The 25,674-nt window shown below is 36.7% G+C and overlaps 1 protein-coding gene across 12 annotated transcripts in view; it reads right to left on the bottom strand.

Moving 5' to 3' along the window:
* Positions 1-25,674, bottom strand: part of LRMDA (leucine rich melanocyte differentiation associated) — a 656,329-nt gene that overhangs the window by 266,730 nt on the left and 363,925 nt on the right. For 7 of the 12 annotated variants that reach the window (XR_002438973.1, XR_002438974.1, XR_002438975.1 and 4 more), the window contains exons 4-5: positions 25,086-25,252; positions 12,840-12,966 (exon numbers count right to left, since the gene is read on the bottom strand). Coding sequence is in view for 9 of the 12 variants with exons in the window: in XM_021397517.1 (XP_021253192.1) it covers positions 12,840-12,966; positions 25,086-25,252 (294 nt within the window). In the remaining 3 variants the exon portion in view is untranslated. The remainder of the gene's footprint in view (positions 1-12,839; positions 12,967-25,085; positions 25,253-25,674) is intronic. The other 5 variants (XM_021397515.1, XM_021397519.1, XM_021397518.1 and 2 more) reach the window with 3 other exon arrangements.

Below are 25,674 nucleotides of genomic sequence, written 5' to 3'. Positions count from 1 at the left end.
AAATACCTCACATTGCAAATAAACACCACTCAAAACATGCTAACATTCTTTTGTTAATGAGTTTTAACTTCAGTATAGACTAAACTCCTTATTTTTCTTTTTATGTCTCTTTCAGCCACCATTGGCTAAGTACTGATATCCTTTGTAAACTATGCCTTTTCATAATTTTTGAAGTAGTTAGTCCTTCAGAACAGTCTTAAAGTCTGACTGCCTAATAAATGTTATATCCTCCAACAAATACAACTGGGAGCATACTATAGCATTTCTTATTTAATAAATTACTTTTCTTAACATTATAAGGTTCACCTAGCAAGTACATATTCACTGGACAAAACACACTTTTCATGACCTTTGGTCATGAGTTATAATTAGTTGTCTGGTCCCAGTTGCTTACAGTGTAAACAAAGACTGATAAACCCACATTGGCTGCGTGTATTTATTACATTACAGCACAGCTGCCAACTGTCTAACCATTCAAATAAAAAACTCTTTTCTAAGGTTTATGTTTTATTGCATGTATGACTCCCTTCTTGGTTAGCATTTTAGAGTTGTGGAAAAGGTTATGAATTTAGAACTGACTGCATTCATATCATTTTTAAAACTTAATGCTATTTTATTAAAGACATATGGGCCTCCAAAGTACACATATTAAATGTCATGTAAGAAAAGTAGCAGTTTAAATCATGGTCAAATTCATTTTTGACGTGACTCCTGAGGCTTCCCAAGATCTGAACTATTTCTTTGTAAATCTGGCAGTTTAACCACACTCATAAATCATTTTCAAAGCATATTATTTCTTAATTTTACTGCATTAGAGAGAATTTGGCCTACACAGTGAACTGTTTGTAACCGTTATGTGAACAAAAATTGCATATTTAGTCTTACAATGTGGGAAGGAAGAAAGTCCTAATTTTCCAAACCTGAATATACTTCTTATTTTAACCCAAATGATACATTTCCTAATGTAACTTGCCAGAGTAAAATATGCAGGATAGTTTGCTTTGTTGACGTAACAGAAAGCTCCATCTTCCTTTGCGTAAAGCTTATAAATTAGAAACACAAAAGTAACTGGAAGTTAATGATTAAGCAAATATCCCACAGGTTCCTTGATGAGAAAGAATGCCTAAGGTTTCTAAACCCCACCAAGACTGAAGAGAAATAAATCATGTTTGGGACAGCACATAAAGTCTCATGTATTTACTAGGCACTCTGATATAATGCCATTTGATACACTAAAAATTAAATATACCTTAAACAAACTTAAAAATTAAATTTGAATAATTTAAGGATAGATTCACTGCCTGCTAAAGTCACATAAAACCCTGGCTCCAAAACAGATCACTCACAGAACAGGATTAGAAGAAATGCTTTTTTTGAAACGTTATTGAAACTTTATTTATTAAAAAGCTCCTCATGGCAGTGTTGATTACAGTGTGTGTGTTTTCCTATGAATACTTTGTTCTTGTGCTCTGTGAACTTCTAGTAGAAGCTTTATCCTCTCACTAATTTCTTCAATCAGGATGCTAGTCTTTAGCCACACATGATTTCGAGCTTTTTTTCCACATGTTGAACCTCTTATTTTCTCCTGAAATGGGGATGTATAACCAAAGTCACCAAGTCCTCAACATTTTATGTCTTTGAAGTTGTCTGCAAAACCAGCCAAATGGTCTTCAGTCAAGGTTTTCAGGAAAGGTACATCACTGATCTGTAAAGTGGCAGCAGTGAAAATTTGCAGTTCAGAGAAATCACAACTTAGAAAGTTGGTGGAAGATTTTTTAAGGGCTATGAAGAATGTTTAGATTAGTGTAAGTTTGTGTATTTCACATAGATCAGTAAACACTTCAAGTGCACAAGCTGAATACACAAAGACTACTTTACTGCTCCTGAAGTCAGCTGAAAATCTGTTGCTTTGTACAATACCAAGCAACATTTTCACTGACCAGACTAATTAGGACAAACTATAATTAGCACTGTGTTCTGCACCCAGGCACAATTTAATAAAACTATTTTCCCTGTATTTCAACACCATGAACTTAAGCTTCAACTAACATCCAAGAGCCAGAATTGATAAGCTTAGTATGATTTTAAGGAAGCAGATGCAACTGTGTGCATCCTTTTTCTTTTACAGAGGGAGCAGTTTTAGAAACACATGAAGCAAAGAAGTTTAGTATTTCCTACAAAATATACTTTGGGGCAATATATTTCTGGTAAGAGTGAAGAGAAGAAGAAATATCAGTCCTTCTCTGAAAACAAATTATTAGTTCTTTTTTCTTGAAACAGCTCATAAACCAGCTACAGATTGATCATGTCTTTAGTCAATAATGAAGAGAGAGTGACTGATGTGTTTGTGCTTTTAGGAGATTACCTCATCACAACCAGTCCTCTGTGCCTCTTGGACACATTTTGGCTGATGATATCAGTGTGAGGGAGGATTATTATTATAATGCTCTGGGGTTCTTGAACTGGCAATATTTTGCAGCATACAGTCACTCTTTTAGAGCAACAGGAAATAAAGGGATTCAGCTGCATCCACATAAACATCTAATGCTATATTAGCCACCTCGTGGTATCTAGGCCTGGCCTTCTGTGGTGAATCCAGAAAGACTCGCTTCTCCCAGACACTTTACCTACCATCCCTAGAGGCATCTGCTTCACATGAAATGTCACTAGACTGGTATTTTTATGCACATACATTATTTCCAAGGTGACTAGAAATATTAACCAATATCAGGTACATTTATCTTGCATCCCCTTTTGTTCCTCTTTTCTCTTTCCACTCATCTAATTTAACTATGTCAACACTAAAAACACTATGTTCATCTCACAGCAGAATGCTAAATTTCGTGCTTGCACCACTTTGTATGTGACAAAGTCATGGTCCTCTATTCCTAGATCTACACACCTGACCATGTAACATAATGACTTTTGTAAACCACAATTCCACCGATGTCAAAAGGAACGATGTAAGTAAAAAAATTCAAAAGTCCACTCTATTCAGCTTCATATCTGAAAACCACCTTTCTAAAAACAAAAAAAAAACCAAAAAAACCACAACAAAAATAAACACTTAGTATAAGCTCTATGAATGAGAATGCCAAATAACTTGGATAACATCACACACAACTCTGTTTATATCATCATCTTCCTGAGATCATGGTGTCCCTTCCAAGAAGACACGCTATTGGGAGGATCATAAATTATTTTTGCTTTCACTTGCAGTGGCCCTTGTGACCATGTTTCTCTCTAACAGTTGGTGACCTTTCTGATTGGTCAGTAAAATAGCAAAGCCAGTTTAACAACACAGCATGAGTACGCACTGCAGAATTTGCCACAAAAACTATGTCACATCTAGTCATACTCAAACAAGCAAAAAATATTAAGTCAGCTGTGACAGTTATTTCCAACTTTTGAACCAGATGCTTCACATATGCAAAATTATAAGCAAAGCCCTCAGTAGTGTGTCACAATTCCAGCCTGGCCTAGTTTTGTGACTAATGGGGCAGAAGGACCCACAGACTCACACCCTGGGAAAGGGGGAAGATAGGGAGATGGGCCCAGAGAAGGAAAAACAGCAGCAACGAGCTAAGGAAGAAAACTAGTTTACTAAACACAATATCAGAATACAAGATAATACAATATAATGTAATATAATTAGAATTGAAGCTAATAAATAAAATGAGAGAGTGTTCAAAACTGAAGGCTTTACTCTAATGCTGTAGGCGAGACAGCTAGGGAGCACAGACGAGCAGGAAAAGAGAACAGCCTTGTGACTCCCAGTCAGTTTTATCTTTCCCTCTGAATGGAAAACAGAAATCAAATAATGAAGTCTTCTAGGATCTGTAGTACACTCTTCTCTCCTGAGACCAGACCTGCAGCATTAACTCTTTAACTTCCAATGCAGTGCATGGTGTTATGATGTGGAATACTGATCACAAATCATAAAGTCACAACAGTAGAGGTAGCTTGCTACTGATTTTCTGTCTCAGAAATCTTTCTGTGACATTATACTACCTCTCAGAAAAAAATATATATAGCTGAACCTTCATTTTATGGCTAGGAATTATCATATATTCTAACCATTACACTCAATACAACTACTATTTCAGTGGGAATAACTAATCATCTTGATTAAGAGCATAAAATGTATACAGTGCCTCAGTCTAAAAAAAAAAAAAAAAATTCACTATAAAAACAAAAGAAGAGATACAGGCCGGCACAGGTTCAGCCAATGCAATAGTAAATTATCCTTTTAGTGTGAAAAAGGGTAACAAAGTGCAACGTATTAACATCTCCTGTGCCCAAAAATGCTGTCATCTGATAATAAGACCCACTGCATTAGATTTTTGAAAGGAGGAAACAGAGGAGTGCAGTGCTGCTTGTACAACGGCAATAATTCCATTTCCACCAAAGAAAAAACCAACAACCAAAACTTACAGAAAAAAAATTCTACCCACATCAATCCATTGGCAATAGAAACCAGTCATGATTCTTGCCCTAATGTCTGATATCCTAACATTACATCCTACTGAATAGCAATTTGTTAACTGGAATAAATCAGTTGATTATAAGCTGCATGGCAAAAGAAGGCAATACAAACCCTACAGAGCAACAGCAGGTTAAAAAAAAAAAAAAAGAAAATTTGCTCACCCTTCTGTTCTCCAAGCTGAATAAGCCAAGTTCCTTCAGCCTGTCCTCATAGAAGAGGAGCTCCAGCCATCTGAGCATCTTTGTGGCCTCCTCTGGACCTGCTCTAACAGCTCCACTTCTTTGTTGTGCTGGGGGATCCCAAGCCTGGATGCAGTACTCCAGATGGGGCCTCATAAGTGCAGGATACCAGTGATCTTCTGGACTGCAAGCACACACTGCTGGCTCACATCCAGCTTTTCATTCACCAGGACCCCCAAATCCTTCTCTGCAGGGCTGCTCTCAATGAGTTCTCCTGGTCTGTGCACATATTTGAGATTGCCCCAACTCAAGTGCAACACCTTGCACTTAGTCTTGTTGAACCTCATTAGGTTCATGATAGCCCATTTTTCAAGCATGTCCAAATAGATGAATGGTGTCATCCAAGGGTCCATCTTGGGAGATGTGCGCTTTAACATCTTCATCAGTGACACAGACAGTGGGATAGAGTGCACTCTCAGCAAATTCGTAGACAATGCCAAGCTGAGTAGAAGAGGTGATATGACCGAAAGAAGGGATGCCATTCAAGGGGACCTGGACAAGCTTAGAAAGTAAGTCTGCATGAACCTAATGAGTTTCAACAAGACCAAGTGCAAGGTGTTGGAACTGGGTCAGGGCAATCCCAGGTATACATACAGACTGGAAGAAGAACTTGTTAAGAGTAGCCCTAGTGAGAGGTACTTGGGGTCACGGTGAGTGAAAAGCACAATACAATATATATATATATTCGCTTACATGTAAGTAGCTCCAAAAATAACATCCCCTTTATTGTAACAGATAAAGAGAACAGAATAAGAATTTTTGAAAGAGCAAATTCTCAGCTACAAAACACTCTTTTTCAATGTAGTTTCCACCATTAGCTATACTTTTTCTCCAGTGATGAACAAGACTCTGCATGCCACGCACATAAAACTCTGCACCTGTGGAGGTGACCCACTGTCACTGTTGCCACTGTTGAAACACACTACCCACTGCCTCACTGTGCTAACATCCACTGTTTGGTCTCCAGAAACATTCAGTAAGTGTTGATGTCAAAGGGTGCCATTTTTTCTGCATGGAGGAATTCAATGACACACCTTCACACTTCCATGTCAGACACCATCTTGTCAGACTGCCCCTCTGCTGCCATCTGTCACATGGCAACAAAATGTAACAGAGTATTTGTGGGAAGCTTTAACCTCTACTGTCATCTCACCAACATTTGCCTCTGATGTTGTGGGCCAACATAATAAAATTGGAGGCATTACTTTCAGAGCATAAATAAAACAAAGGTAGTTAGCAAATCATCATGCTAGCTTCTTCAATTAAACAGATGTGTTAAGGATGTACAGTGCCTATTGCCATTCATCAGAGAACTTCCAAGTGCTTTAGAAATATTAAGTCTTACAAAGAGATCAGTTTGCACACTACAACTGAAAGACAGACACCTTTCAGGTGTAAAGTAACAGCTGGTTAACTAGCACTCTGCAACTCCACATAATATTTTAGGGCAGAAGGTGGAGAAGAATGCCTTAGTAAATTGAGACTGCAGAGAAATTCATGGAGGCAGAATGTAATTACCTGAATTGGAACTAGGCCACGGCTCCAAGACTAACATAACACCCATTCTATGTGAAAAGTGCATCGGGATCATTAATGGCTAAAGGGACACTGGCTTCATGAAAATCATGCAATTTTTTGGAAGGAATTATTTTAGGAAAGAGATATCACCCTTTACATACTGTATCTTCAATACAATGAGATACTGAAATGTAGTCTGCATACTACCCTCCCAAAGAACTAAATATATACCAGTTTTTCAAGAAATATTACCATGAGAACAAACAATGAGAAAAAGCCTTTCCTCCTTTTACCCTAACACAACTATGACCCATGTATCTATTCTTTTTTCATGACAGATGGAATTACAGCTGGTTAGGCAAAAAGAATACATTCCTTTACTATTTCAATAGCTGTGTGATTTCATCTTAGTTCTCGCTTTTTCAACTCATTGCTCTTCTCAAACTTCACAGACTAAAGATCTCTCTCTCTCTCTAATCCTGTGATCTGTCAAATGCCAAGACACAAAATACTGCAAAAAATATATATATATCTATGCCCTTTAAATTTCTTAGTTTGCAGACTGCAATATTGCATGCAAGGTCCTTACTTTCCAAACTTTTCCTACTAAAATGTTCATCTTCAAGTTTACTAGCAATTTTCTTCTGTACCCCTTTGGATATTGACCTCTTCTTTTTTTTTTTTCTCACCTTTCACTGTTTTTTCCCAGGCCTGGTTTTCTGCTCACTTTAACATTGTTGCCCTTACAAGCACTAGGACAGCAACGTTTTTTCTCCAGACCTTAGAATACCATTCTAGATCCTATTAGTAATTCCAGGAGCAAGAGTTTTCCCACATGATGCACAAATTCACAGGCAGATTAGATTTATCATTAAGCTTTGTCATGATTTTGTGATTTTCGGTTGTTGGTATTCCACATCATGACATCATGTAATGTATGTACCTGGTTCTCAGAAGAGAAGGACTACTACATTCCCCAGGGTACTCTGCTCCTCTGTTACCATTTCTGGCCAGAGGGAAAAGATAAAACCTTACAGATCATGAGACCTCTTTCCTTTCTCTGCCTGTCTCCTGTCCTGGCAGCACCTCGCTCTCCAGCCATCTTATCATCGGTAGTAGAGTAAGGCCTACCTTGATTTTGGGACATTCTCTCTCTCTGTATTGGATTTATCAGCTTAAATTGTAATTCTATTGTATTATAGTGTGTTGTTTTGCATTCCGATATCTTATTTAGTAAATTAGTTTGTTTCTCCTCAGATTGTTGTCACTGTTCTTTGCTCTCAGGGCCATCTCCTTACCCTTTTTCCCTTTTCCCTTTTCCCGGGGTGTGGGCCCATGGGTCCCCCGTCCCATTCATCATGGAACCGGGCCAAACGCCCATAAACCATTGACAAGCTTCTTCACTAGGACAACATGCTATCCAGCAAGTACTGCTCTGATCTGCTGTTGATCCTACACAAAGACAGAATAATCTATTACTCCTACAGCTCTCCTTCCTATGCACATTTAATTTGATATGTAACAGAAGGTAATGTAAAAGGAGCTATCACATATCATTATTGTTTTATCCACAGACTTCATATCAGGCAAGATTTAATCTACTGTTACCCCACTTATTGCTCAGTAACCTCCTACACTGTAAGTGAATGTTCACAAGTCCACGTACAATTCTCCACAGTCTCACAGGTATCTTCTATAGACCTTCATCAGTCATATGAAGAAATACCAGCTGTTTATTAGTCTAATATATAACTTTTCAGTTACACTCTTAAGCCCCTTATTCAGGCTGTGCACAGCCATAATTAGATTTCCCATTTCTTAAATCCCATATCATAATTTACCCTATAAGCACCCTGAGATCTGATAACAGATTTCTTCTCTCAGCTATCATATCCATATTTCAAGAATTCATTTTTGTTACTGTAAAAATTGAGGATAGTTTTTCTGACTTTAAAAAGTCTTCTGAACAGAGTACTCTTGCATTTATGAATATGACTTCTCAAGTTCTGTTTCTGGACTCACTGTGCTAAGTGCTGAGTTCACATACATTTGGCAAATAGACAGGCATTATGGACTCTTCCTTAAAATACTTACACTTTCCAAGAGCAAAATGGACAGCTCAGCATGTCAAAGAATAGTATCACTGATACAGTGTCTTGAAGTCAATATTACTGCATCATAGTCTACTTTGGAATTTTAAATTCATAGCTTTGTTCTTTTTCACTACATGAAACTTTGACATAATGGACCATAAAGAGGTCTATTTTGTAGAAGCTATCGCAAAGAGGCACCTCACTATCTAGCAATTCATTGACAAAACGGATCTTTACACTTTAAGAGTCCGTGGTTCTACATCAATTTCAAATGCTTTAAGCACATAAGCCCTGATTTCTACACAGTGATGGTAAGAGGAAAAGAACTGTGAGCTGACAAAGTAGTATTTGTCACCTTTTATTTACTTTTTAAGCCTAGCCCCCATTTTCTTAATTTAGAGAGGAGTAAAAAGAAGTCCATGAGACATGCTAGCAAGAATGCCTGGTGTACATTTTAGGAAGAGACAGGATATATATTTGAGAAAATCATGACTTTTTAAAATAGTTGTGGACAAAAGTCCCTAGAGCTCCTTTACAATTATCTGATTGCAACGGAATTTTTTAAAAAAGCATCTGTCACATTTATATAATAGAACTTCCTATGATCTTAAACAAAAGAACACTGACAGTGATCCAAAACCAGCTCTATAGATTTTAGATATCCTTAATTCTTTAGCTGCACCATTAAATATTAACTTTTACTATCATAATAAAAAACTTTCTCTATCCTCCAAATAACAGCGTGGGCAAGAATCACATACTCTTAATGTCATGAAAAACAGATACTCAACTTCTCTTCTATTTAAGGGTCTTCATTTCATTCCTTGGAAAAGGAATGCTATGTCAGGCTTTATGATTATAATTTGTGAAGAAAATAATACATCTGAGAGGAAAAAAAAATCAAAACACTTATACTGCCATCTTTTGTTGTACAGAATTTCCTTTATATTCACTGGACAAGATTCTCCTGGTAAAGATGCTATAAAGCAAATCAGCTTGGAAGTATACCCATGTATTCCTGCTAATGATTTGGTCCTATGAACTTAAAGACTGCTATATCCGACCAAATACAAACTGCTTGCTTTTGCCACTGTAAATATAACTGATAAAAATCTTAACCTCGAAAATTCAGTAAAAGAAAAAACAGCTGCTGGACAGAGGGGTTGCAAAATACGGGGAAGTATATGAGTTTTTTAAAAGCAAGTACTCTTACCCTGTACTAAGCAATTAAATTTTAAGAGATGTGAAACAGCATGTAATCACAGAAACATATTTTATATATAATGAATATATCCACATTTTATCATCTAGATTAAATGATCATGGATATAGACACTTAAAAAATGAAATTATGATCTCCTTTGATACTTCATCATTTCATTTTGTTTATATATATCACATACAATATGAAAATAAGGCATCTTAAAATGGATTTTCAAATCATATTCTGTTTCATATCTCTAAATTTTTAAGATTAAACATTTGGAAGCACAATTCACATACAACCTATGAACTAAGGGAGAGTACAGTTTTAAATAATTATGTCAAAGAAATGACAACTGCACTCGTAAGAGCAGGATGAATAATTACAAAGCTGGGACATAATTAAGCAATTTTGACTGTCGTATTCTTAAGCCGTCGTTCTGATGTGAAGTGCTGTCAAGCCCAGAAACACACTTCACACTGGACAGGCATCTTCCACTCTGATCTACACTTATGTCAGTGAAATGGGGTCATGGTCTGGTCATTAAATGAAGCTACCTCAACTGGCTCAATGCCTCTTCTCCAGATAGGCTTACCCACTTTTATTGAAATCAGATATGATACTATGTTCAATATTTTGACAAAAGAAAACACAAGCATCGGAGAAAAATGAAGTTCAGCTCACTTACATACAGAGTTGGAACACTGCATTGTAACATTAAACTGTTTTCTAATAAATGACTAGCAGCTTTCTATAAGACAGTTATATCACAAACAGAAGCATTTTAAAGGATGAAAGGAAGCAAAGCGCAAGAAAGAACGGTGTTCTGTTAAAAATATGAAAAAACAGGGAAAAATGAAAGTCTAAAAATTTATACAAAATAAAATATTTATGAGTTAGTGATGACTGGTGATTGCTAGATACTTTTGCATTTCAGCAAAGGCAAGTTAGTCAGATGGAAAATTCTTGCTTTTATTCTCATTTTGTGTATTTTTTCTTGGTGGGGTATTTTGCTTTCCCAAGTATTTTGTGTCAAGACTAAAATGAAAACAACTCCCCACATCACAGCCTCTTTAGATCATCAGTCTGCTTTTTATGCTGAATAAGCCATACCATCTCCTGCTTACCTTAACGGAGGGAGGGACTTAGATTTAGTTTGTTGTTTTGTTTTTTTTTTTCCCTAAGAAAAATTAGTCTGATAGGTTCACTGTTGATAATACACTTAGGAGAAGTGTAGCATCCACTAATCCATGAATATACTAATAACAAATGCTAATTATTCTAAATCCACTCCTGGCAAGCATAGTCTGACATGGTAGATACTAACTTAGGAAGACAGAAAAGGATATTCTGAGGAAGCTCATTATCAGCAGGGTCTTGCTGATCACTAGGTCAACACCTTATGGAGTTTTTCTGAAGACTAATACCAAGTTTGCTGCAGCGTATTATCCTCTAACTAGTTTCAGAAAGCTTAGAATATATTACCACTACCTGTCTGCTAAATTAGGCTGAAGCTGCTCAAAATTCTCAGCAATTACATAACAGAGATATCAATGAACATGCTGATAACACAAGATTAATTTCATAAGGAAACATGAAGGCTGGAGAACAAAAAATCATTATATAATCAATATATAGCATATGATGGAAGTTGAAAGCACAGTTATCGTGCACATCATCTTTGTAATATATAGATGAATGCTACTTCTTATTGTCTTTGAGTATAGCTATAAACAACTGTATGCATACATGTCAACATCTGAAAACATATTTGCACAAAGGACATTTTCAGTGTTTTCAGAGTTTGCACACACACACATACTATAAGCATGAATATCCTAGGAAACAAGCATGAATTCAAAACAATTTTTAGATGTTAATAATATCTCAGATTGGGTTTTGAATCCAGTTTAAATTTTGTTTTAAATTAGCCGCTTCTGTAATATGTGTATAATATTGTATGATGAGGATAATTTGGTAGCACTTTAAGAAGCATTAATTCATGTCATGAAAAGCATTTACAGTGATTTTACCATCAGCAATTTGTACCAAACCATTTATAAAGAAGGAAAGAAAACTTTAGTGTAGCAACAATAACAATGAATTTGTGTCTTTTGCAAATTTGATGAAATAAATGTAGGTTTAATCATGACAGCAGGCAAATAATTCAAAACGATACAAAGGATTCAGTTACACATAAAGATGCTATCCCTACTTTTGTGAAGTAATTTACTCTCAGCTACTGTCTTTGAAAGTGGTTTCATCCAGAAAGGGTCTTATACTATTGAATTGGTTAAAATTCAAACAGCAGACTCTTGAATGAAAAATCTAATTGCTAATATAGTTAAGACAACACTTCATCTGATCTAAAATACGGACGGAAGAATTATAAAAGCACACAGCATACACATGCCATACTTAATACATTTCAACTCTTTCATTTGGCCAGATTCAGTAAATATGGCTTGTTCTGAAGAAGATATCTACAACAGCTTAAACATGCATTATTTCCTTTAGTACATATATGATAGCTGAACTAACTGAAGGCAACAGTAAACAACGTTCCAAAGCTATCCTTGTGTCTGAAGTGTTAGCATTTTAATAGCTACCTATGAATCAGTCTGAATTAATTTGTTATGCATGGCAATTTTACTTGTGATAAGGCCTTTATCTAGTGACACTGTTATGCTACTAAACAGCACATTTCTACAACTGCTGTGTTATTATTCAGCATTACTGGAAATCTGCAATAAATTACTGATGGTACAAAACAGTACACAGACAACAAGTAGACCAAAAACTTGAGTAAAGTTTTAGGAAAGATCTACAACATTGCAACACTCAAACTCAGTGTTGTTATCTTGTATTGATCAACAAAAAGAGGTGAAGTGGAGAAAGCCCATTTACTTTATTTGCCTCAGCAGTATGCACTGAGTTTTTGCAAGTGGAATCAAAAGCTCAGATTATTTAAACTGTCTCTGATGTTGTCAGTGCTCATTAGCAGGACACCACATTAAGAAATATCTTAGAAAATTAGAATCAGCTGTTCCACTAAAAGCTAATAAACGCCACAGGTGTGAACTCTGCAACAGACATTTGTGCATAACACAGATGGCAGGGAACAACTTGTCGTAAAAATTGCGTTCTTTTACAGTAGCATATCGTACAGTTGTTACCTATCTTTAGACAAGACAAAAAACTTTTTTAAGCTCAATGACACATACAAGCTAGCTCTTGGAGCTGTATTAAAACAGTACTAATAAATAACATATTATTCCTTTTTTCTTTTACTTTCCTACCTTAGCATCCTTGGGTTTAACCACTTTCATGAAGGCACCTCTAACCAGAGCTTCCTCTCTCTCTTTCCTCGTTACTTGCCGAGTATCGAGAAATTTCAGGTTTTTCAATTTATGCAGAACAAAATACCTGACAGATAGCAACATGCACAGAGTTAAAATTCAGTAATAAGCAAAGATATGCTCACAAATTAAATGATTACAACAGCAATAAATAGCAATATTCTTCTCTCTTTTCTCTCTCATTCCGTTTCAAGGGAATGTAACTTATGTGAAACGTTATTATACTTTGTCACAAATAAAACTTCTCATAGGTTGCCCATAACAATTTAATAATGTGTAGGTCAAATAGGTCATACTACTGTCAACATGTACATGAATGTAATCTACTGATATTACTGAGGCATAAAGCATAGTCAGGAATAATATACATTGGAAATTATTTTTAGATTGCTGGTTTAGACTTCTGAGTAATTTTAAGAATTCCATTCCATGTCGCAGGGAAAAACTGATCTGAAGCACTAGAACTGTCAGCTATCTTCTCATTAAAGAGTTTCCAGCAAACAGCCACTTGCAAACACTTCTTCACATTTATATTATGTTTTCCTAAAAACACAATGATCGGCAACATCAGAGCCCCATGTGAATAGCAAATCAGGGGAAAATGTGATTTTTCTTCTTCCATACATTCTAAAGCACACTCCTTTGTCCTGACAGGAGCGCGTGTCAGTGTTCTCTTAGCATTAAAACAAGAACTTGTCAAGAGAAGGCATGAAGAGTTTTTCCCAGTCTGCTCTTCAGAACTAAATTTTGACACAAGCACCACTTGGAAGCAGAATTTCATCTTGGTCCTGCCAGGAAGACAAGGTGTTCATAAGGCATGGATTCCAGCTCAGGATTGAATCTGGAAGCACTCAGGGAAAGACCATTTTTCAAAAAATATTCTCATAATTCAAAATTCCCATTAGTATCCATCGGTATCCTATTTATCCTTTTTACTCAAAGCAGAGCAACATTTTCGCTTCAAAAAGTACCACTGATTCCTTGTATGCAGAGGCAGAGACCACAGTAGATCAGAAACAAAATAAGACACACAACCATAGCAAATCAAAATACCAAACTACCTCATGTCTACATTATTTACATTTAGTCAATCAAATGTGAAGCAGCCATTGCAAACTGAGGAGGTGCCAAGCTTCCTGGTGGAGGGTATAAAGGTGTTTGACAATGTCTCCCATGCCTAGCTGCTTCTCATAAACTTCTAGTCAGTCACAGACGCCTCATAATACCAATCCCTTCTGGCAGTCGAAGGAAGAAAATGTAGCAGAAAACTCTGCATAACACAGTACATTGAAACAGAACTTCTCTGAAAAAAAAAATGTTTTAAAAGGTAGGAGTTACCTTATAATTCCGTCCTCAAGGCCAGATGTGCACTTGAAAAAAAACTGTAAGTCTCTCCATCTATAACCAAGCAAAATTTAATGCTGCAAAGAAACCGTTCATCCAAATACAACTTTCCTTTAAGGCAACAGCCTCATAGAATTGTTAACAAGTGAACTGAAAATGCTCAGTGCTGAAAAGCTCAGACCATTTAAGTGAGAATCCTGACTATAGAATCATAGAATAGAATCATAGAAAAACTGAGGTTGAAAAAGACGTTTAAGATCATCTAGTCCAACTGTCCACCTATCATCAATATTCCCCCACTAAACCATGTTCCTTAGTACCACATCTACATGTTTCCTGAACATCTCCAGGGACGGTGACTCAAACACCTCCCTGGGTAGCCCATTCCAGTGCCTGATCACTCCTTGGGAGAAAATTTTCCAAATATCCAACCTGAACCTCCTCTGGCGCAACTTGAGGTCAACTCCCATCTTGCCACAACCTCCTTTCAGGAAGTCATAGAGGGCAATAAGGTCTCCCCTGAGCATCCTCTTCTCCACACTAACCAACCCCTCAGCTGCTCCTCATAAGACTTCCGGTCCAGACCTCTCACCAGCTTTGTTGCCCTTCTCTGGATACGCTCCATGGCCTCAATGCCTTTCTTGTAGTGAGTGGCCCAAAACTGAAGACAGTACTCCAGATGCAGCCTCACCAGTGCTGAGTACAGGGGGATGACACCTCCCTGCTCCTGCTGGCTACAGTATTTCTGATACAAGCCAGGGTGCCATTGGCCTTCTTGGCCACCTGGGCACACTGCTGGTTCACATTCAGCTGAGCACTGACCAACAGCCTCAGGTCCCTTTCCTCTGCACGGCTTTCCAGCCATTCTGTCTCAGGCCTGGAGGGTGCATGGAGTTGTTGTGACCAAAGTGCAGGACTCGGCACTTGGTCTTGTTGAACTTCATCCCATTCAACTCAGCCCAGCGATGCAGCCTATCCAGATCCCTCTGTAGGGCCTTCCTATCCCCGGGCAGATTGACGCTTCCTGCCTACTTGGTGTCATCTGCAAACTTACTGAGTGCGCACTCAACCCCCTCGTCCAAGTCATCAAGAAAGATATTGAACAGGACGGGCCCCAGTATTGACCCCTGGGGAGCACCACTTGTGACCAGTCATCAGCTGGATTTAGCTCCATTCACCACCGCTCTCAGGGCCTGGCCGTCCAGCCAGTTCTTTACCCAGCAGAGAATGCACCTGTCCAAGTCACAGGCTGTCAGCTTCCCCAGGAGAATACTGTGGGAGGCAGTGTCCAAGGCTCTGCTGAAGTCTAGGTAGACTACATCAACAGCCTTTCCCTTATCCACCAGGTGAGTCACCCGGTCACAGAAGGAGATGAGGTTGGTCAAGCAGGACCTGCCTTTCATGAACCCATGCTGAATGGACCTGATCCCAAAGCGGTCTTGCACATACTGTGTGATCTCCCTCAAGATGATCTGTTCCATAACCTTCCCTGGACCGAGGTCAGGCTGTTGAGCCTGTAGTTCCTCGGATCCTCCTTATGATCCTTCTGGTAGATGTGAGTCACAATGGCAACCCTCCAGTCCTCTGGGATCTCTCTGGTTGACCAGGAATGCCGATAGATGGTGGAAAGCAGCTTGGCAACCACCTCTGCCAGATCTCTCAGCACCCTCAAGTGGATCCCATCTGGCTGCATGGACTTGTGACAGTCTAGCTGGAGTAGAAGGTCTACAGCTTCATCCACCAGAATCATGGGGGCATTTATTCTGCTCCCCATCCCAGACTTTCAGGTCAGAAGATAGATTACCCTGAGGATAACAGTTCTGACTATAAAAGACAGATGTAAAGAAGGCATTGAGAACTTCAGCCTTTTCCTTATATTTATTGATCACGTTCCCCTCCGCATCCAGTAAAGGACAGAGGTTCTCCTTAGCCTTCCTCTTATTATAAATACATTTATTAAAAGAAAAAAAATTCTTGTCCTTTACTACAGTGGCCGGGATGAGTTCAAGCTGGGCTTTTGCCTTTCTAATTTTCTCTCTGCATATCCTAGTAATTTTTTTGTACTCTCTCTGAGTTACCCATTCCTTCTTCCACAGGAGGTAAACTTTTGCTCCCAGAGCCTCAGCAAAAGTTCTCTGTTCATCCATGCTGGTCATCTTCCCCTCTAGCTCACCTTAGAGCACATGGGGACAGCCTGCTCCTGCACCTTTAAGACTTCCTTCTCAAGGAGCATCCAGCCTTCCTGGACCCCTTTAATCTTCAGGGCAGACTTCCAGGGGATTCTCCCTACCAGAGCCTGAATAGTTCAAAGTAGGGCCTCCAGAAGTCCAGTGCAGCAGTTACACTGACCTCCCACCTGACTTCATGAAGAACAGAGAAACCTACCATTTCATGGTTGCTCTGCCTAAGACAGATGACTTTATATGATACGATAAGAATAAAAAGGAGAGTCACTTTGCAAACAGAACATGTTCTGAGGCCGTTTCTTAAGCAATACTACTGAACTAGGAGACTGACAAATTCTTATGCTCCTCCCAGCTTTCCTGGCTACCCTTCCAGTCCTCTCTGGCATTTTGCTAGCCCTTATCTTTCAGTAGAGGAAAATCTACCCATCTTGTGTTACTGGCAGAAAAGCTCTGATGACAACAGACTCTTTGAGATGAAGACATGTACAGAAGGAAACAATATGTCAGGATGGAAGAAGAGTGAAGCTAAAAACGAGTAAAGACACCCACTAAGTGTAGGGTGAGAAAAGATGAATATTCAGGTGAAGAAAACATCAGTATTGGAAAATCAGCAAATGTTTAATGATGGAATGAAATATGCCACTGAAAAGCAGGCTGTAACAAAAATGACAACAGACTAAGACAGCACTGTCATCTTTGCTGACTTTGGATCACAGCCCTAATGTCAGTCTCTCAATCATTTCAAAAGAGCTTAAAATTATAATAACATTCCTTGATACAAATGTATTTCTGTATTTTTAAGTGCATCCTGACTGCATTTCAAAAACAGATGTAGCACCAGTACTTGCTAATTCCAAAAACAAAACAAAAAACCCCACCCACATAAACTAAGCCACAAACTGCATGACAAGCCAGAGGTTTTTTTTTTTTTTTTTTTAATTTAAACTTAGTACAAGTAGTAAAGGATAGTATTGAGGTTAAGTCATTTATACCATGAGTAGAACAAAAATATATCAATGACTGATCCTTTCAAAAGTTGATTTGAAATATAATCCCACTTATTCGAATTTCTTTCACTAAATAAGGGATAAAAGTGATCTGAATTATGTGGAAAGAATAGGCCAATTTTTCCTTAAATGGCTGAAGAAAAGCATCAGATTTCTTGGTTATATTTTAGCTAGAAATATGAAGATGGAGTTTCAGTCTAAATGTAACAAAAGTTTGCCATAAAAGTACAGAAAAGGATTACCAAATCCCTGGAATGAACACTTTACAATATCAGTTCAACCCTTATAAATTTAATCCAGGCTTATTTGTTGCACAAAATCTCTTTACTGTGATGTATGACTTAGTTACTAAGGTTATCACAGCAGTATCCTAAAGTTGCATAGTACATAAAACATTTCAGTTAACAATGCAGGGAGGTTAACTCCTACAGATAACCTACTATCAGAGGGTTAGACCAGATGACATGCCTCTGTCAGCTTTCAGGAGCTATTGATGGTTCAATCAGTCTGTTTTGAAGGCAAAGTACAACAAAAGGGCACTAAACTTATTCAAACTGTCAACAGGGACTATCTGGAATGTTGCTTGCAGGTAAGTAATTTTGGGTGTTTTAAGAGTATTATCAAACACCGACGGCTGCAGAAAAAGACAGCTACTAATAACACAGAATGCAGCCATCATAAAATACTTTATGGCATGTACTAGGAACCGTAAATCTCAAGACACATTGCACCTGTTTTGGACTGTAAAATCACTAGTTAAGAGAATGCTGTTTAATGAAGAAAGATCCATCTACTTTTTATATTCTAAGTTTAGGAAGATTTATTTTAGATTAGAGATTGGCAGGCAGCACTTCCCCTTACCTCCATTTTTTCTTAGATCACTTTGAAACATAGCACTACTCCATGTGCTCTGAGACTACTGTTACTGAGCTTAACATCTCTGTAGTGGTATGAAAGAAAGTAATCATATTCAGTGATGAGGATAAAGATGAGCTCTGGAGAAAAGGTGCTTAGAGATCCATTTATTACTGCCTGTAAACCCATATTCTGATTCGCAGTGAATTAAGGAAATGAACTATGTAAGAAAAGTTGCATCTTCATTTGTCCAGAATCATCACCCCACACCTTAACCCACCCATGCCACGAGTTCTGTGAAAATAAATTAACAATAGATACCTATCACACGCAGACAGGAACACTCAGGGATGGGGAAAAAAAATATATCACATTTCATGTTTTTCAGTCCTAGTTAAGTGAAAATGACAATGAAATGACAATTAATTTCCCAATTTTGTAAGTGTTGCATGTGATCAGTATTATTTTTAATAATTTTTATGCAGGCTTGTCAAGATATTGAAGAAGGATGGACTTCAGGGAGCATTTGCAAAGGGATGCTGTGAGTTTGGGATTCAGCTGCTACTGACATCTGTAAAAGCTCAGTGGGGCAAAACCTTCCTTCTTCCAAACACACCAGAGTTCAGAAAGGGACAGGAAAAAAGAGCTTTCAGATTAGTTATTGCTATTTATTAACATACAATTCTAGTTTATTATATGTGAAGAAATACTGTCTCTGATACAGGCTCAATTTACAGCCTTTAATAAACCGCAAGTTTGTACTCTCAACTCTGCCATACAAACAGGGAACTAATCTAAGTCTTAACCAGGTATATTCTGGTTATATTTGTAGTTCTCTACTGTGTAACAGTCATTACTTTAAAAATAATCCTTTTGTTATTCCTTCACCCCCCAAAACCAGTCATGATTCACACAATCTTTGGAGATAATTTCACAAATCAAGAAGAATAGATCAGTAAGCGTTCCTTAAAGAAGCAAGTGGAAGAAAACAACAAATGTATTTTAAAAATAAATAAGAAATGTATCAGTCCTGATCAAAACAGTTATAAAGGACTCATATGTCAACTCTTTATTTTGTAAAATAGCTACAGCATAACTTCAGATCTTTTTTTTGTTTTTAATCAGATCAGTACGTCCAGGCATAAAAAATTTGCAAAATATTAAACAGTTTCTATACTCTATTCCTTCCTAGTATCCAGTAATTCCAGGAAATTTCTATTCAACGCTGTGAACACCATAATAAGATAAATCATATAATGTCATAGTATCAAAAGGCCTAGATTCATTTATTACCTCCCATGGCAAAGCAGACAAGTTACAGAATATGGGTGGTCTCCTGATGCTGAAATATACTGGCATCACCCATAAGCCACACTACAAGAAAATCTTTAAAGTGGCAATAAGGTAATTTGGGAAAGAATGTTGTATTTTCTCCAATACTATCAGAAAAGAACAGAAAATGTGGATATGTTATAGTTTTAGATAAAATAAACTGTTCCTTTGAGCCTCAGTGGATGACTATGGTAAGAATTAGAATTTGTCTAGTCCTTCATTTTGCACTTGCGTTTATAAAATCTGGAATGAAAACGGTACTGTATGCCTTAAGTTTAAAAGTCAGAATTAATCTAGAACTCAAAAAAATATATAAATATTTGCCCAGAAGAATGCAGAAATGTCTAGCTCTACCAGTATCATAATTAACATCTAGTGAACCATTCAATACTTGTGTTATTGCATTCCTGCTTATTGATGATTGTAGAATTTGAAAATAATATACTTATTTCCAACTTTGAAGAGCTGATTATGCTCTCAGTTACAGTCTTGTAAACTAGCAATAATAAATAACCTAAAGAAGCAAAGCTACATCGGCATTCAAATGGGGAGAGGTGAAAACAAAGATTGTGAACAAACAAGTTTAGGAAACAACTAGATTTCTTCTGTAACTGTTTTTTGTGCACCACCAGGAAAAAAAAAAGAGCAAAAAGAAGTTTCAAAACCTACACTAGGCAGCACATTGCTGGCTGCAGAATTTCCATCTGTAACAAAACCTCACCCAGCACAGAGTTAAGGAAGGCACATCATGACATTAAACCAATATGTTGCAGAACAATGAGCACGATGCTAGAGGATCACACAGCCTCAATGCAAACTTAGCACTACCTGATGACAGCCATGGAATTCTTCAAGTCCTGCCTTCTCCACATATTTTAACCTCCTCTGCTCCACTTCAATACAGCAATCTCTATAAATTAGAACATTCTATCTGTATACATGCAGCAACTATAGTTATGTTTTGACTTACTGGGTTACCATGGACAAATAGGGGTATTCTGGATATAAATTTTTCTATTTGATAAAAACAAATTATATTAGCTTTTGCTCCTAAATCTTTACAATGGCTAATCTCTGATGGAAGTAGTGCAGCTATTTGATGCCCATCAAATACAGTTTTCTTCTTCCAAGTACTGTAGAAATCATAAGGTTTTGTGTAAATAGTGAAGTAGCACAGATTCATAGATTGTACAGGTAGAAGGATATCCCCTAAACATACCAAGAAGTACATAAAACATGGATCACAATGCTACAAACCACAATCTCTCCTTCTAAAAGGAAGCTGCATTATTAAGTTCAAGGACAGTTGACAAAATACATTACCGTCAGTTTCACTGACATGTGAAGCTAGCTATCTCTTCTCGTACATGTATTTTTATTACTATTTAAATTTTAAAAAAGAAAAAAAGACTATTGAAAAGCAATGAGAAAGTAATATATATGCTATGTATATTTATAAATGGCAAGGAAGCTGAAAAGTCTATAAGATGTCCTAGCTTTTCTCAAAATCAAACCTATGGGATAGGACTAGCTGAATTAGCTCGAAAAGGTAATCCACTCAAAACGCTTGTTCTTCATTTCTTACTGCTGTATCTTAAGAGGACTTCATAAGGTTATCGTCATTTGCTCCCCTTGCCAAAGATAGGATATCTCGCATACGTGCTTTTAAGCTAATTTAAAATAAACTCAGGCATTTGTTTCCACTTGCCCTTGTTTCCATGTCAACAGCACTTAATGAATGCATCATTCCAGGAAATGTCAATAAGGAGCAAAGAATGAACAAGCACTGAAAACTTCACACATGGTATACATCCTTCACAATCATATCACTTTAATGAAAATAGGTGAGGTCACCTGCAGCATTAGCAAATGCTTTGTAATACATTCTGACCCAGATGATTTTTCACAGTTCAGTAACACCCTGTTTGAAGTTTTCACAGCAAACAATACACCCACAGGACTGACCAAGTGCGGGTACAAGAGAAGCAACCAGCAATTACTGTGTTGACTTCTGTTACTTTGATCTCCAGGTCATGACCTTTGCTTTCACGCAATCTTCAAAGTAGAGATTGTAGAATAGGTTATTTTAGAACATGTACTGTTTCGCAAGTGGTTTTTCTGTGTGTTTGTTGCTTCCTGTTTAAGGCAAAAGCTTTTCAGTCTTTCCTATTGCCATTATATTTTCTGATTTTAATTCCAGCAGTGAGGAGAAATTCCTGAAATTTTCCTTTGCCCTCATCCCCAGGATAAACTTTCGCAAAATATCATCTCTCAGAACTGGAAAGCTTAAAAATTTAAAAATAAAATAAAAAATAAGGAGTGATAGCACAATATTTTCTTACAGAAATAAATTAAAGCACTTTTATAATGTGGAAAAAAAAACCAAAACTTTTGAAAAGGAACCAAACAAGTTTGGTTATAAAAATATCACTAAATGAAGCTTTCCATTTTCTTTTCCTCTCCAAGAAAAATTGCATTAACAAACAGAAATGTCATCAATTTGTTCTCCTACACATTTGAAGGTAAGGAGAAATAACAGGGCATGGAAAACAAAACAAAACAAAACATTTTCCTGCTTCTTTTCTATTATTTTTCCAAAAAAAATAACCTACTCAAATGTTACTATGTTTCTAAGAAAAAAGCAAATGTTTTGAAAAAAAAGTCACAGTCTTTTTGGATAAAACCTATTTGCAAAAAACAGACAAGAGCTACAGCACTGAACTGCTCATAGAAATGGTGGATTACCTGATGATCCAGATCCTTACACCTTGACAGAAAAACATAGTTTTCCATGTTACTTAAGTATTTATGATAAACTCTATAATCACTTCTTTTTTAAAGATACAGTACTCCTTTTATCGCTGTTGCTAATGTATTTGTAAATTAATAGGCAAAGTTTTAGAAATTTGATTTTGCACAATTTTTCTCAGTTGAAATTTTTGGGGTTTTATAGGTCTTTTCAGTTTGCTGGAATGTGAAGATTAAGTAAAGCTTTGATTTCCAGCACCTTTCTCATTCTGGTTGAGGAATTAAATAGCCTGAACTCTAATTGAACTCAGTAGGAATGAAATTAAAGCTCAATGAAAAATGAAGCTGTGGTTCCAATGGTCACTCAAAAAAGAGTCAAAGTTTTTGGTAAAATGTTTATTTCATTGAGGTTCACTGAAATACACTGTTTTGATGTTTTCTTTATGGCAAAATTTTTCTAAAAGCTTTAAAAAAAGAAGTTACTTCAGACCCTAAACAAAAATGCCAAAACTAACCATTACAACTATTTGCTTTTAAGATTTGAAGAAATACATTTTTTTCTAAAGACATAAATTTGCAAATTTTGGGAAAGGAAGAAAATGTCTAAGTTTCTTTAGAACATGTATTAAAAACTGAATAACTAGTAGAGTCCTTTAAATCAGTTTCATCATTATTCACTTAGGTGAATATACTGCTGTAAAGACAAATTATGTATACACACACACATATTATATGCATACAGAATGAGTATATATGATATGTGTATGCACATACGTACACATTTCTCTGTTTGCTTTTGAATGTAATGTTGTCTGGCAAGTACAAGTTATATAATGTAACAAAATCATGGAAAATTATCAGGAAGCTTTCATTACAGCAGCAGAACCATAAATCGTTCAACTAATTGGAAGTCCATTTATCTTTCTTGAATAAGTTTTAATTAACCCAGTTTATATGGAAAAAATACTCAAGTTTTTTAAAAGTTGAGAGGAAAGAAAATGGAGGCTATGTTGCAGTTTCCAGCAGATGCATAAATACAATCATTTCACACTTTTGACACGGTGGTTTGCCATGATGTGACCTAAAACTACCTTGACCTCCCTGAAATCAACATTTTGCATTGAAATGAAACAACAGACACGCTTGTTTTGATGTATGGCTGCATGACATATTATAAATATTACATCACATAACCACAAAGGATGTCAATCAATAAAGAATTTTTTCAGACAGCACTAAATGAACCATGGGTCCTTGCCTCTGAATGGCTCCTTTAAGGTACTATTTTTGCTTAAATGATTAATAGGAGACATTGTCAGAAAACATACTTAAAGTGAAAAACAGTAAACTATAGAAATATCATTCATTTTTAAGCAATTCTCCACTGCAAATGTCACATAAATTTATACAGAGACAGCACTGTTAGACTCCTGTAAGCTGGATAGTACACATACCTTCCACATAAATGTAAAAGCAATGGGAAAATACTCTATTAAATCTTAGCTGCTCTACTTGTTGAAAACTAAAATACTACAGATATGCTAGATTGAAATGTAGGCTTATTATGAGATGAAAATCTTGAAGTTAATGATAACCAAGAAATCCTTTTCAAAAATCTGGAACAAAGTAAGAATGTATCTGCACTCAGAAAAATTCTGCTGCTATTTTAATCTACAGTATTTATGAGCAACAGTCTGCTGTATCTAATTCATGCAGCTTCCTAACAAATCCAATTTTGGTCTCCTCCACTTTGTGCTGTTTTTATACTAGCTCCTACAGAATACTTTGGATTACGAGACGATATTTTCAGGAGTTTTCTAATTCTGAATATTGCAATTGATCTGCTAACAAAAAGTAAGCTCAGTCTCTGTCTGTGGCTGTCATAACACTGACCAGTACTGCTTGGCTCTGACTTGCTTCACAGAGAGCCATTTTCAGCTTACGTGCAAGTACACAAAGACTGAAATTTTGCATCAGATGTGAACAAGTGATTTGTAAAAATAATAATAATAGTCAATGTCTCAGCAGAAATTCCATACGCTTTGGACCTCACAACCACCATCACATACAAGTTTTTTGTTTTTTTTTTTTTTTTAATAATTTTTGTAACTTTTAACAGCACTTGGACAAACAGTACTTTATCAGTATTCTACACTAATTTCCAGATGACCTTCTGTGTAATCTAGCTCATTAAAATTACATTACAGAGACGGCTAGCCTATTTTATTTGATTCTAAATACAAGCAGTTCTGAGTAAAGAACCACACGATACAGCAGTCCTTTCTCCTGTGTTCTTGATACCTATAGTAGAAGAAATGCCTCAACATAATCAAACATTAACAGAAGACAACATAACTGGCGGAGTGTAATGACTTTTTATTTTTTTTTATTTTTTATTAGCTGTTACCATTAGTATATATTATTGTTGCCTTACCTTGGCCTCAAAGAAGGAAGGAACATAAGCAAACACACATGACCACCCACATTCAGGAAAGCCCATGAAAACCTGCTCAGCTCAAACTGTACATCACCGAAATAGTTCCTGAAATATTTTCTAAGAGGGATCACATTGAAATGCGGTTATCAAATTCGTACATGTTTCATGGCAGAACATGGCATGCTGCCTTCAGAAGAGAGAGAGTAAATGATTTGTTTAGGACTGTGAGTTGGGTTAATTCAGTATTTCTCCAGTATTAAAAACAAAGCTGACATACCTTATATTTACAATTGAAGACACTAACCTGTACCTCTGGTAGTCATCTTCATCCTTTTCTTTGCAGACCAGTTCATTTGGGCAGGCCACATTTCCAAGCAAACTGAGATACTGTAGCGAGGGCACAACTTCAGCCAAATGATCCAAAAGGCTTTCTAATTCTGTTATGTGTCAAAGGTTGTGGGTTAAGGACTCAATGACATGAATGAAAAAAGCATTTAGAGTTGCACCACTGCTGATTTAAGCATACATTTCAATAACTGACAATCAAATTTAGTATGGCATTCGGGAAAATGTCACATTAATTGTTCCAAGGGCAAACAGGGATAAACTTTAGTCAGTTTGTTGGCATGGAATGAAAGAATTTGGCCGTTTTGTCAGTCTTTTCTTTTATTTCCTAGGTGGTTCACTACAAAACATTAAAACTTTGACAAAATGATGGATGCTGTGTGGTAAAATGGCTAGCAATTGCTGGAGCCATGAAACTTTTCCAGCATGGAAACAAACAGTTTCACAGCACATTCATCACTAATATATTCAGTCCACTGGAAAATGAGTTTTTTTAAAAAAAAAGTCAAACCACAACAACC

This window comes from Numida meleagris, chromosome 5 (assembly GCF_002078875.1).
Source record: "Numida meleagris isolate 19003 breed g44 Domestic line chromosome 5, NumMel1.0, whole genome shotgun sequence".
In the NCBI taxonomy this organism is placed as follows: Eukaryota; Metazoa; Chordata; class Aves; order Galliformes; family Numididae; genus Numida; species Numida meleagris.
Note: the sequence above shows the minus strand (reverse complement) of the source record. Positions and strands in the feature narration are given on the sequence as shown.